The 15,075-nt window shown below is 41.4% G+C and overlaps 1 protein-coding gene across 2 annotated transcripts in view; it reads left to right on the top strand.

Annotated features, from left to right (window-relative positions):
- Positions 1–15,075, top strand: part of IL6ST (interleukin 6 cytokine family signal transducer) — a 65,549-nt gene that overhangs the window by 25,993 nt on the left and 24,481 nt on the right. For both annotated transcript variants that reach the window (XM_045020925.1, XM_045020924.1), the window contains exons 6-9: positions 1,060–1,211; positions 7,877–8,036; positions 9,986–10,068; positions 11,290–11,509. In XM_045020925.1, the coding sequence (XP_044876860.1) occupies positions 1,060–1,211; positions 7,877–8,036; positions 9,986–10,068; positions 11,290–11,509 (615 nt within the window). The remainder of the gene's footprint in view (positions 1–1,059; positions 1,212–7,876; positions 8,037–9,985; positions 10,069–11,289; positions 11,510–15,075) is intronic.

Below are 15,075 nucleotides of genomic sequence, written 5' to 3'. Positions count from 1 at the left end.
CTAGGCAGGGGTAGTACTACTCCAGCCATGTTTATGCAGCTGTAAGAAGGACTAGAATCTGGCCTTTCATTTCTGAAAGGTGGAAAATTACAGACCTCATTGTTCAGCTTTTCCACAATACATTATCTCCTTCAAAGAAAGAGCACTCTTCAGGCATTTGGTACTGTCAGTGAGTAGTCTAGAGCAGAGGTGGACAAACTTTTTGGCCTGAGGGCTGCATCGAGTTTAGGGGTTAGGGGAGGCTGTGCCTCCCCAAACAGCCTGGTGTTTCCTGCCCCGCCCCTCATCTGACTGCCCCCCCACCCCCTACACACACACACTTCTTGCTCCCTGATGGCTCCCCCGGGACTCCTGCCCCATCCAACCCCCCGCCCGTTCCCTGACGCTCCCCCACTCCTTGTCCTCTGACCGCCCCCAGAACTCCTGCCCTAGACTGCCCTCCGCTGCCCCATCCAACCCCCCCTCCCCTTACTGACTGGCCCCCCCAGGACTCCTGCCCCCATTCAACCGCCCTGTTCCCTGCCCTCTGACCGTCCCGACCCCTGTTCACACTCCCAACCCCCCCCCCCCAACTCCCCTGCCCTCTATCCAACCCCCCTGTTCCCTGCCCCCTTACTGTGCTGCGTGGAGCACCGGTGGCTGGCGGTGCTACAGCTGTGCTGCCTGGCTGGCGCCAGCCACACCACCATGCAGCACAGAGCGCTAGGTCAGGCCCCGGCTCTGCAGCTGCACTGCCCCAGGAGCTCACAGCCCCGCTGCCCAAAGCATTGCGCCGGTGGCGCAGTGAGCTGAGGCTGCGGGGGAGGGAGAACAGCAGGTTAGGGGCTGGTGGGTAGCCTCCTGGACCAGGAGCTCAGGGCCGGGCAGTAGGGTCACGTGGGCCGGATGTGGCCCGTGGGCCGTAGTTTGCCCACCTCTGGTCTAGATAATAGAAAAGAGAAATGAACTTGTAAACCAATAAAAATATTCCAGGTGCATTAAATACCATACTTCATGCTATACATATGAATTAAACAGTACAGCACTTGGATAATTCAGTACTTTCTCATTCTCTTCTAGTGAAACCTCTACCTCCACGCAACTTAGCAGTCAATTCAGGAGAACTACCCACTGTCTTGAAACTGTCATGGGAGAACCAAATTACAGTTGTTGAGATGGAGCTGAAATTTAATATTCGATATAGGATCAGTGACAGCCCAGACTGGATGGAGGTAACCTTATTTTAAATGTTTTAGTGACTTCTTGGGCACTCTGCCACACTAATCCAGAGTCTCCATTCACCATCATGTGCAGCAGAAGCTCATCTGTGGCTTCAATGCCCTTCCTTGGTACTATATAAGCCATGCTTTCCTCAGTGTATTGCTACCTCCAGAAGTACTGCTTTACTGCACAACATAAATTATTTCTCTTCAGTTATGTTTATCTTGGGGTGGGAGGGTGTGTTCAGTCCCATTATATATTGATACCTATGACTGCTGATACCCTTTCTCTCATTTAGTTCGCCTCTTTACTGTGCTTGGGAAGGGACTTTCAGTGGTTTCTTAGCTCTGAGTCTGAGCAGACCTTTGAGGAGAAAGAGGCAAGGATGGACAAGGAGGTGCCCCCCCCCCCCCCTTACAGACATTTCATTGTCACCTGACAAGGCAATAATGCCACCACTATCATTGGTTGATGACTTTAGGCTCTTCCAGTAATGAAATGATGAAGCAAGTCACTGGCACCTTGCAAATTTCCCTGGAAGAAGTCCAATATTCCCATTGCAAGCTCCTGGACATATTGCACACCTCTGTCTCAGCATGGTACTGCCAATTAATAAAGCCCTCCTAGAGTCAGCCAAGAACATCTGGCAAACTCCAGCAGCAGCCCATCACCACTACCCCCACTACATGCAGGCAGGTTGATAAAATCCCTGGCTGGGACATAGTATCTTTTGAGTTTTTATTCGCTCCCCAGCACCAAATTCTCTGGTTGTGGATGCAGTCAATGAAAGGGGCAAGCAACATATTCAGAAACCTCCCCTTATAAGAAGGACCAGAAACATCTCGACCTTTTTGGTTATAGGTGTTACTCGTTAGCAACATTACAGTTTACAGTTCAGGATAGCTAATCACCAAGTGCTGATGTCGAAATATGAATACCTGAACTGAGTAGTTCAATGCTTATTGACCATTTGCCACAGAAACATTGAGAACAGTACATCGCCATAATAATTTTCTGCCCACCAGAGGCCACCAGAAAAAACAGCTAAGAGGTCAAGATTTTCAAAGAAAAAGCCTGAGGCTGCCTTGACTGCTTCATCCTAGTCTCCAGCATTATCCAAACACCAGTTTTGTTGTTTGGACAGCAAGAGTCCAGGCTGCATGACACAACTCCCCTTCCTCATTTTGGGCACCTCCTCTCTCTCTTTCGTCAAGCACGGGAGGCTATAACATTGGACAAATGGATATTGGGGGCCATTACTTTGGGTTATGCTATCCAATTTACCTTCATCCTGCCCTTCCAACCTCCTTCCCTGTCCCTCTTCAGGAACCCTTTATATATTTTCTCCTTTATTTTAAATGTTTTTTTCTCACAACAATAGGGAATGAACAGCATTTTGAAAGAACAAAAAAATGATGGGCACGACCACTAAAAACTGGTTGGGAGATCTGGCAACTGATCTAGTGTCTGAAACTATTTAACTCACTTTTTAAAAATTTACTGGAGTTCAGGTTCTGCGATCCCATAGGCTATATCTATGCTACTATTTTTGTCGATATAACTTATGTTACTCAGCGGTGTGAAAAAATGCACCCCTGAGCAACATAAGTTAGCGCTGACCACACTGTCGCATCTGTCAGTGTATGTTGGTGGGAGACCTTCTCCCACTGACATAGCTACCGCTGCTTGTGCAGGTGGTTTTCTTCTGTCATCAGGAGCGATCTTACAGAAGCACAGCTGCATCACTACAGCTATGTCACTGTAAAATCACTAGTGTAGACATGGCCTCAGATACTGTGAATGAAACAGTCTGTGGTCATTTTCACTTCCTGGTATTCACAGTGCTAGTCTACCTTGCAATATTATTTCAAATGCTTTCTTTCAGAACTTCTGTCCTCATTAGAAATCTTTCCACAACACTTCTGTTGAGTTTAAAGTGTGAGTGAGAGAGAGAGAATTTGGTTTGTCAGTCTCTAACCACACATTTCTTCTAATTGCCTTCATCTTGTTGGATGATATCCATTGACAATTGCAGTAGGAAAATCTAAAATAGAGTGGTTTTTATTTTGCTTTTTCTACTTTAACATCAGAGAAGGACAATAACAATTTTTACTGTAAAGTTCTTGTCCACAAACATTAAGGACTGATGGAATTTGATTCAGGCTAATTACTTATGATGCTCTGAATGAAGATAAATAACCAGGTTTACAATGTGGAATGTGTCACTAGAGCACTCACCAAAGATATGTACATTGAACATAGGATTAATTTGTGACTTTGGTCCTGGTATTTTATGTGTTGTGCTTGGTTTTCCAGCATGTCTCATTAGATGTGTATGAACTGGTGCTCTTCAAATGTACTTTTGTATGGAGAATGTTTGACTTTTATGTTTAGTTTAGTTTGCAGGTTTATTTCATAATTAAATATTCTGACAGTAGACCCTTCCGTCCTGTCATCCGCTGCAAGGGTGTTCTCAAAAATCATGGCAGTCATAGCTGCCTACCTCTGTCATCTAGGACTAAGTGCCTTTTCCTACCTTGATGACTGGCTTCACTAGGGTCAGTCATTTCAGAAGATGTGATTGGCAGTTCAAACAACAACTTCATTCTGAAGTCTAGGCCTGCAGATAAATATAGAAATAGATCTTCACCCCCACGCAACAAATTCTCTTTATAGGAGCATTTCTGGATTTGATAATGGAGAAAGTTTGTCTCCCTCTCGACAGGTTCCTTGCTCTAAAGGACCTTATCCAAAGAGTGCAGCTCATCCCTCAAGTTCCAGCAAGGACATGTCTGCAACAGCTGGAACACATGGCATCTTGCATTTTTTGTTACACAAAACACCAGGTTGCACCTTTTGATGTCTCCAGGGGTAGCTCAGAACAGTTTCTGTACCCAAGAAGCACAGTCTGAACAAGCGGGTATCTGTAGGCAGTCAAGTCCTACAGTCATTCACCTCATGGAATAATCTATCCAAGGTTTGTGTAGGAATCCCATTCAGCCAGAATCCCTCTATGGCCATGTTAACATTGGACACTTTCCTCTTGGGATGGGGAGTATATCTGGGTCCTCTCACAGTCCAGGACAGATGGTCTCAAGAAGAACAGCGCTTGCACTTAAATCTGTTGGAGTTAAGAGCAGTCAGAAATGCTTGCCTTCATTTTCTTCCGTTACTCAAAAACAAGTCCATCAGGATCATGACAGACAATGTAGCTTGCATGTATTATCAGTAATCAGCGTGAAGCATATTGCCCCTCACTCTGCGCCACACTGATAAATCTTTTGAAATTGGTACATAGTCATCTTGGCTTCTTACCTCCTGGATATACAACAGACCATGGCAAATGACCTCAGCAGACATTTCTCCTTAAATTATCAATGGGAGTTGGACTCTCAAGTCCTCAATAAAATATTCCTAGCTTGAAGATTTCCAGAGGCTAGCCTTCTTTTTGCCATGGTTCCCAACACAAAGGGCAGGAAATTCCGTTCCAGAGGGTAACTGAATCCCTATTCTCCAGGATATGCTTTTTCATGAAATGGACAAAAGGTTTTTTGTTGGTGTGGTTTTTTTTGGGTTTTTTTCTTGTCCTCCAACTCCATTACTCTTAAAGGTCTTTATGAATATCAGACAGGACCAAGCCAAGGTCATTTTGATTGTGCCAGCACGGCCAAGGCAAGTTTGGTTTCCTTACCTCATCAAACTTGACTCTTGTTATCCATGGCAGCTCCCGATCAAACCTTGACTGCTGTCTTAGGATGCAGGTCGTGTGCTTGACATCAGTCTGAACATTCTACAACTGCAAGCATGGTTCCTCAGTGGTTCCTGCGACTAAAAGCTGCATGTTCGTTGGAAGTACAAAATGTACAAAATAGCAGAAAAGAATCTACAAGACATACTTTAGAAATGACGAAGATACAATCTTTGCTGTAACCAGCACCATCTTTCTCATACCGAGTTGTCTCTTTCCACAATCTTGGATTACCCATTGGAATTGAAAACTTCAGGCCTTTGTATGAGTTCCATCAAGGTTCATTTAGCAGCAATAACAGCATTCCATGTGCCAGAAGATGATTTCTCGATTTTTCGCTCTTCTGAGCACAGTGGAATTCCTAACAAGCCTTATGAATCTTTCTCTACAGATTAGAGCTCTTATGCTGCTTTGGGATCTCAGCCTGGTTCTTAACAATCTCATGAAACAGCCCTTTGAGCCACATGCTATGGGCTCGTTGCTACATCTGACTATGAACAAAGCCTTTTTGGTGGCCATCACTTGTGCTCGAAGGGTTGGGAAGGATGGAGGTTCCAATGGCAGGCCCATTGGAACTGTATTCTCCAAGAAGAAGGTATCATTACAATCCCATCCAAAGATTTTGCTTAAGGTTTCTTCTGAGTTCCACATTAACCAAACTGTTCACTTTCCAGGTTTTTTTTTCTTGAGCCAAATCAACCTACGTAGGAGTCTGTCTTTCATACACTAGATGTTAAGGGGGCATTAGTCTTTTACTTGAACAGAACTAGGCCATTCAGAAAGACCCATAGACTTTGTCTGTTGCAGAGAGGTCTAAGAGCGCATCTGTCTCCACTCAAAAATTCCTAAATAGATCTCTCATTATTGCCTGTTTATGGTTTCACTGAGGCTCCACCTCCTCATAGATTTGATTGTGCACTCTTCTAGATCAGTCTATCTGCAGCCCTATTCCAGTTGCTAAAATCTACAGGGCTGCAACGTAGCTCTCAATGGACACCATTGTGCCTTAGTTCATGCTGCAAGATTAGATGCTGCAATAGGCAACACAGTTCTTTCTTCAGTGGTAGACTAATCCAAAATTCCCACCTCCTTAAGGGGTTACTTCTAGGGAGTCACCTAAAGTGGAGCATCCACAAGGACACTTTACTCAAAGAAGGAGAGGTTATGCACCTTGTGCAACAACTGGAGTTCTTTGGGATGTATGTCCATGTGTGGGTGCTCCACAGCCTACCCTCCTCCCTTCTTCTCCAGAGCTGCCTCTGTGGGGCTTTGCAGTAGAGAAAGAACTGAGGGAAGTTCACCTGCACAGCCCTATGTAGCCTCAGTATGGGGTACAAAGATGGGTAGGGCACATGCAGAAGCTGAATGGGCACTGCTACCAAAAATCTCCAATCAAAGGTGCAGGAGGTCATGCGCACCTAAAGTGGAGCATCCACAGGGACACACATCTCAAAGAACTACAGTTACTGCACAGGGTGATTTATTCCATTGTACTGAGGCAGAGAGGTTAATTTCTTTTCTTCTGAGTAATTTCAGCCAGAAGACTAAACCACTGATTAACACTTTGAGAAGTCTTCTGTCAGGTGTTCTAATGGTCTTACTCTGAACTCTCATGGTGTTAATTCTATGTGCTTGATAAATTGTTAGACACTTTTGTTGCCATGTGAGGGATTTGCTATGACAAATGTGACTGAAAGTTATAATAGCAGGAGATTATATTCTTAGGCCCAGAACCTCCAGATAAATAAAAAAGTCACATCTACCCTATCATCTTATTATTCTGGGGATTGTATTTCCAGGATGAAATACAAACTTGTTTAATTTTGTTTGCCACTGCTACAGTATGAATTTTAAAATGTGTATATGACAGTTCTGAGGCACTTACAGAAAGGTCTTTACCTACTACAACATTTCTAAATCTTAACTAAAACGCACACAATATGTAGTGTAAAGGTTGGATTAGTGTGAGTTTAGAATGGCCACATTAATCACAGTGGCAAAGCTTATGAGTGAGTTATGAAGAGCCATCTTAAACAAACATGAATTAAACCTTTATAGTTCTTCATGTTGTTCTTTCTCTGCATGTATATGACATGAATCTTGTTTGCTGGTAATTTTTTAATATCTCTGTTTGTAAAAACTTGTATACTAACATGAGTCTACTGTGCAGGCTTTAGAGGGAGAACATGTTTTTTTTCTTCTTTTTAGTGCCAATTTCTGTGTAAAATTCTAAAAATAGCTTTTATGGAAAATTGTGGTGTCATGATTTAAGGTCAAATATATCCTAAGTCAACATGACTAAACCATAAATGCTTTACGTCATTGGGAACCGGGTGATTCCTAGCTCTTAAACTGGATAAATTAGGGGTTCATAACATGGATGGCTTGCAGTATATTGGACATTAAGGTTGTGATTGGGCCAGAGCAAATATTCCTACCTCTGAAGCTGGGACCAGAATAATCTTAAACGATGGGAGGGAGAACTGCTTGTATGAGAATGCAGGGATGGGATTTCTGCAGTAGATGTTTTTAGAATATTACAATGAAAAATGTGAATTACTTAAAAACTATTCAGAAATTTTGGAATAATTAAAATAATCCTGCATGAGATGGATTATAATACAAGTGAAGTGCAAAATACATATAGCTGTCCATATGGACATCATGACCCTGTATATGTATATTCTGCACCAAAAAAAATAATATTAATTCCACTCTGAGAAATGAAGCTCCTGGAAGTCAAAGAATGCATAGTTATGACTGAAGTTTCAGGACTTGATTCGGTGCTGTGCTAAATCAGTAATCCAAGGCACAGGGCTCCTAGTGTTAGAAGGTCTACTCATATGAGGATTGTAGTGGTACACGGGTTTAACTGATCTTGCTGGATGTCTGGTAACATTTTTAAAGACCTCTTTTTACCTTTTGCAGGTTCCTCCTGAAGATACAGCTTCACAAAGAACTTCATTCACTGTTCAGTCCCTTAAGCCTTATACAAAGTATGTGTTTTCACTTCGTTGTATGAAGAAAGATGGGTTGGGCTACTGGAGTGACTGGAGTAAAGAAAAGAGTGGGGTCACATCTGAAGCTAGTAAGTAGTATTTGATATTTTTATACAGAATTAACTATTGTGATAATCCAAAATACATGCAGATGTCGGGCTGTGGTCACTTGAAATGTTGCCCCTTTTAGCAGGTGTTGATCTTGCTGGGAAAGATTTAAGTGAGTTCTGCTGACTTGGTCATGTGGCCAATGACTTTCAAGAATAGTGGGAATAGCTTTATTGAAGGGATCTAGGATGTGGGCTGAGCAGTAGGCCTAAGGTGGTAACCCTAGAGGGAACCAAGCCTGGGGAAAAGGCTTGAGTTGAACTCTATCTTTGTTGTTAAAGCCAAACCTTAAGAACAGGGTCAGGTTGGTTTTTTTTTTTTAACAATACAGTGTTTAACGCTGTATTGCATTGTATAGGTGCAGTTAAAGCGGCACTTTGGTGCTATTCTTTTTGTGTTACTAGTCCAGAAGTATCTTAGTTTTGGTAGATGTTACGGCTTGACTTGCGTGGAATTCTTAGCAGAGGTTAATTATCCATGAGCAATCATCTCTTTGAGAGGGAATGTAGTGGATGTAAATTTATAATGCTTAAAGTGTATTCCACCTTCAAGCTAGTTACAGTTATCTGATTTTTAAGGGTTAAAAGAAAGCAAATGTGTATAATTTGACATACTGTTGTCCACCAATATTGGCAGCAGTCTTGCTAATTGATGGGAGATGAGAGGCTTCTTTTCCACTTTCGCTGCCGAAATGGTACAGTGGGGATTGCAAAACTCTTTCTTACCGCATTCACTTGTCACTCCTCTGTGCTAATTGTTCTGATGAATGCAATATGTGTTGGTTCCCAGTAGAACCAAATCTCTGCTTCTCCCATAAGAAGGTTGAATGATCATGATGGTCCCTTCTGACCTTAAAGTCTATGAATGGCAATATTTGTGGTATTTTTTTTAATGATCAAAGATGTATACTCCATTTTTTCCAGAAACTTTCCAAATTATTAACAGTTGCCCAAATGTTCACTTACCATATAATGTAAAGCACAGAAGGGGAAAAATCTCCTCCTGCCACCCACAAATTGTTTCCCCTTAGTTTTGGTTCTACTCCACAAGAGAGGAGGAAAGTGGCCATTGTTGAGCCTCTACCTTGATGATCTTGGAACTTTACATAAAACCATAAAATGCAGCAAAGCTGCCAAAAGTTCTGAACCATGATTGGTCTGTGGGTATTTTTATTCATCACTTCGATTTTTATTTTAAAACATAGGTGAGATTTCAGATTCCCAAGAATACAAGTGCCAGGAGAAAATAGTAAACAATCTAATAGCAAGATTCAGAATATCCATTCAAAGATAATAGTCATATTTCTGTCGTGTTAATAACCCCTGTGTGGAAGGTCTTCTAAAAGATTGAGCGCATTCTCCTGGCTTACACACCAGGAGGACACTGGCTCTACTCTAAGAAACCTCATGGTATTATTCCAGTTACCCACTCCTCAAAAAAAGATATTGTTAAGGTGGGTGAGCTAATATCTTTTATTAGACCAACATCTATTTGCCAGGGAATGGGCAACATCATTTGATGATTACCTGTTCTGTTCATTCCCTCTGAAGCACCTGGCATTGGCCACTATCGGAAAATACTGGGCTAGATGGACCATTGGTCTGACCCAGTATGGCCGTTATGTTCTGTAGGTGTGAGAGAGAAGCTTTCAAGTTTACACGGAACTGTTCTTCAGGTCACCCACCTTGTGTCTCTCATATCCTGGGACCAACATGGCTATGACAATACTGCATACAATCTTTTATTTTTAAAGTATTTTTTTTGTATCCATATGGAAGGGTTCCCAAGGAAATACTGAAACACAGCATCATCTAGCTTGAATGTTAAAGAGATGCAAGAGACTAATGATATGCTAAAGTATGATGAGTTAAAACCAAAGAAGAAAATATCTGCATCCCTCTTAAATTTGTTTTTTTTTTTTTCATATCAGAACCATCTAAGGGACCACCTCTATGGAGGAAGATTGGCATATCTCACTCTCCAAACTCCTGGACTGTGCATCTGATATGGAAGGTAAGTAGTAGTATTACAAATAATTACCTGATTGCACAAGTCTTTAAGGCACAATAGAAACAGTTTATAGGCACTCTTTAAAATCAGATTGATTGATTGATTATTTTTTTGTGTGGAAGTGAAACAATTTCTTCACCTCTAACAAAACTTGAATATGTAATCAGAATAGTCCATGTTTTATGATGATCTATTGCATTCTCTAAGCTTATTATGTTGTGTAACGAAACATCTGTCTTACTGTATTGGAACTAAGTTAAAGTCTCTAATTTTAGGTATAACCAATATACAGAGCATTCTTTCTAGTTCAGGCATATTCTGACTCCCAGCCCAGAGACCATAATTTGCCTGCTTACTGGAGACAGTTTCTGTAAAATACTTTTTCTTTTTTAATGAAAGCTTGTATCACCCTCCCAGTGTGACCATGTCATAGCCTGAAACATGTGTGAGAGGTGTGATTTGACCTTATGAATGTAACTGGTGCATAAACTAAAGACCATGGTGTTACCTACAGTACTCTCATCTGCAAGAGATTATGTTCCTTATTTGGACTAATCAGTCCAAATATGAGAAACTTAGGGACAAGGTAGACCCAAGTTTCCTTTTTAACACTTACCTGTTGCTACCTCTGTCTGGAAAAAGAAGGTGGGAAAAGCTTTTCTAATGCTCCATTATCTTCTCTATGGCACAACTATCTAACATCTGCAAAGGAGGTGTGTTAACTAATCGCAACTGAACTAGAACTGAAATTTGCTGATTTCTTATCTCTATTTAGAGAACGTATGTGATGATGATGGAGAAGGGAGAGGATTGCTTAGGGTTCTCAGATAGCTGAAAAGAGGGAATATTACAAATAATGTAGAGACAGAAGTGTCTTTTTTTTCCTTTTTCTGACTAATAATAATGCCTAGCTCATATATAGCGCATTTCAGGGAAATCTATTTAATGTCATTTCGCATTCCAGTTAAAGCCTGAGGCCCAATCATGCAAGCCTTTCACATGTGTAAGGATTTTTGGTGAGAGAGAGAGGTTTATAGGATTGGATGCTTGGTTTCTGTTGTCACACTTTTTTCATTATTGTGTAGAAATATCACATGCACAGAGCAGAGGAAATCAAACTTTTTAAGACTAAGTAAAGAAATTAAATCTTTATTTTTGGAAGGCACAGGTGATAGAGGTCAGCATCATTAAGACATGAAATAAAACCAAACCACTTTTTAACAGGAATTGGATCGTTCTGAAGCCAATGGAATAATCTTAAAATATGAAGTGACTGTCAGAGCAAGACCACCTCTGTCCCATCCACCTGAAAAATACAGTGTTAATAGCACAAACTTGACTTTAAATTTAACAAATGGAACATATGATGTGACAGTAACTGCTCATAACAGGATTGGTGGATCTCCCCCATCGACTTTGCTTATTCCAGCAAGTAACTCAAAAGGTTAGTTTCTTTCTTGATTTTTAAGGAATCAAATGTATTTGTATTTATAAAAACAAGAGAGTCTGCCAAATAAGAATTCTCCAAAATAAAAAAAAAAATCTTAAATCTCTTGAGATGTTATCTTTAATGAGTTCACATAAGTCTCATAATAGCAATATAATACTAGAAGAGCCTCGGTTTTCTTTCTTTGTATTTAAACTACCACTGTATTTATAAACTGTGAGAATAAATGTGAACACTCCTTATTATGGGTCTCTTCAAATTGCGGATTCTCTATCTCTTACACAGTGTGGCCGCATCTTGATTGACCACAAATCAATCTCCCTTCCCCATAGTGATTGTACAGACTACTTCCTCTCCTGTTCACTACCGCATAACATCCCTTGTGCTAACTGTCATAGTATTAAATTATTTGTGTATTTTTAGCCATATATAATGTGATAAGCTTTTTGTTTTTAGTGGAAAAGTTTAACCCTTCCATTTCATGCTCTACTCCCATTCATTCTTTTCCTCTTTCTCTGTTCGCCTTTCTACATCATTCTGTGCTACCTGATCACCTTTTCTCTGTGTATGCTGCCCAGCCATTTTGTAATCTTCTCTCTCTGCTTCCCTTATTTCCTTCCACCTACTGGTCACTCCAGTACCTGTTCCCTCTCCTCTTAATGTATCGGAATGCCCCCTAATAAAGGTAACAAGGTTGGTTCCTCCTTGTTTCCAACCACTGAGCTCTCCAGACTCTTCTTTCTATAGAAGAGCCTGGATGTCACCTGTACAAGCAGCTAGAAATGCGTAGCCAGCATCATGTTACCTACCAGTTCTCGCCACACCATCAGTAAGGTAAGATGCAATCTCTAGACCACAGTTTGAAAACACCCACTTCTTGAAATGAAAGACGATGGTTTGAGCAAAACATCTACTTCTTTTATTCTTCTGCTGCTGTTGTACAGCATTAGGAAAAAGATTTGATTCTCTTCCTCTGAAAGTCAATAGAATATTAGCTGGGGTTCTTAGTGGAGGAGGGGCACAGGGAAGAACAAGCATTTTCCCAACCTTGTGATCCTAGCTTTTTAGGAAAAAGACACTTCTGTCTCTACATTATTTGTAATATTCCTTCTTCTCAGCTACCCTATAACCTGGGGCTGCTTGCTACTTGATGTTTGGAAAGTGCTTTTGAATTTTGAAATTGTGTTCTTATTCTACCAAGAAATTGCAGATTAATTTAGATCTCTAATGTTCAGAAAAACATGGATTTCTTAATGTCTTCTCTCGTATGTGCATAGAATCGTAGAAATGTAAGACTGGAAGGGACTTTGATAGGTCATCTAATCCAGTCCCCTGCACTGATGCAGGACTAAGTAGTCTCTAGATGAGTGGTTCTCAAATTTACTTGATCACTTTGTGCTTTCTTTGTCTGTAGTTGTTTAAGCCCCACTCCCACAAGTACTAATGCCGCCACCCAGCTCTGAAGGCAGAGTGCAAAGCAGTGGTTGCTGGCTGGGCACCCAGACGGCAGCTCTGTGCCAGCAGCAGTACAGAAGTAAGGGTGGCAGTGTGAAAAATGATATCACTTTTCACAGCAGACTTAGCACCCTGTTGTCAGCTTTACTTCTGTGCTGCTGCTGCCCCAGGGCTGACAGCCAGAGCCCTGCCACCTCCAGCTTGAGTGATTGGGTGGGGGAAGGAAGGAGATCCCAGGCGAGTGAGGGAATGGGTGGGGAGAAAGAGGAGAGCCTTGGCCGCAGGGCTCCATGTGTGCACAGCCCTTCTCCAGGAGCCCCAGCCACTCAGGGCTGATGGCCAGAGCTCTTTTTTAATTTTTTTAAAGCCATACATGCACATCTCCCTTTGGAGGCCTTCCCCATTGTTTGAGAACCTCTGATCTAGATCATCTCTGACAGCTATTTGTCTAACCTATTCTTTAATGACAGAGATTCCACAACCTCAGTAGGGAATTTGTTCTAGTGCTTAACTACCCTTGCAGATAGGCAGTTTTTCTTCATGTTTAATCTAAATCTCCCTTGCTGCAATTTAAGCCCATTACCGCTTGTCCTGGCCTCATTGGATAAGAACAACAATTTTACATATTTGAAAAGAGGAGGGTGATAAAGATTGTTAGACTGTTATCGTGTCTCCCTCACTCTTCCCTTTCTGACTAAACAAACCCAGTTTTTTTCAGTCTTTCCTCAAAGCTCACGTTTTCTAGACCTTTAAGCACTTTTATTACTCTCCTCTGAACTTTCTCCAATTAGTCTATGTTTTTCTCAAAGTGCGGTATCCAGAGTTGGACACAGTACTCCAGTTGAGGCTGTACCTGTGCTGAGCTGAGTGGAAGAACTACTTCAAGTCTTGCTTACAATACTCCTGGTAATACATCCCAGAATGATGTTCACTTTTATTGCAACAGTATTACATTGTTGACTCATATTTAGTTGGTGATCCACTATAACCCTCACATCCTTTTCTGCAGAACTGATTCCATATGCAGTGATTTCCCATCTGTACAATTGATTATGCCTTCCTAAATGTAGTACTTTGCTTTTGTCCTTATTGAATTTCATCTTATTTATTTAGACCATTTCTCCAGTTTGTCGAGATCATTTTGAATTCTTATCTTGTCCTCCAGAGCTCTTACTCCTATCTTGGTATCATCTGCAAACTTCATAACTGTACTCTCTATGCCATTATCCAAATCATCTATGAAGATATTGAACAGAACTAGACCTAGGACAGATCCCTATGGGGCCCCATTTGATATGCCCTTCCAGCTTGACTGTGAACCACTGATACTATTCTGAGTGTGCTTTTCTAACCAGTTTTGCAATCACCTTATAGTAGGTTCATCTAGGCTATATTTCCCCAGTTTGCTCATGAGAGGGTCTTGTGAGGGTGGTCTATCAAAAGCCTTACCCAAAGTTAAGATATATCACATCTATTGCTTCCCCCTATCCACAAGGCTGGTTACCCTGTCAAAGAAAGGTATTCGGTTGATTTGACACAATTTGTTCTTGACAAATCCATGTTGACTGTTACTTATCATTTTATCATCTTCTGGGTGCTTACAAATTGTTTGATTATTTGCTCCATTATTTTCTGGGTACTAAAGTTAAGCGGATAGGTCCATAATTTCCTGGGTTGTCCTTATTCCCCTTTTTATAGATAGGTACTGTATTTGCACTTTTCAAGTCCTTTGGGATCTCTCCATTCCACAAGTTGCCAAAGATAATCACTAGTGGCTCAGACATCTCTTCAGCCAGTTCCTTAAGTATTCTAAGATGTATTTAGTCTGGGCCTGCCAACTTGGACGTGCAACTCGGCTAAGTAATTCTTAACTTGTTCTTTCCCTGTTTAAGCCTCCGATCCTACCCTATTTAAACTGGTGTTCCCTATGTTGGTCATCTGATCACTTCTGACCTATTTGGTGAAAACTGAAGCAAAAAAGGCATGTAACACTTTGACCACTGCTGTGTTTTCTGTTGTAGACTTATCCTCCTCATTGAGTAATGGACCTAGTGTCCTGCATCTTCCTCCTGCTTCTAATGTATTTGTAAAATGTTTTCTTGTTACTG

Source organism: Mauremys mutica, chromosome 6, assembly GCF_020497125.1.
Source record: "Mauremys mutica isolate MM-2020 ecotype Southern chromosome 6, ASM2049712v1, whole genome shotgun sequence".
Lineage (NCBI taxonomy): Eukaryota > Metazoa > Chordata > Testudines > Geoemydidae > Mauremys > Mauremys mutica.
The sequence above is the reverse complement of the archived record's forward strand: the minus strand, read 5'-3'. Positions and strand labels throughout refer to the sequence as shown.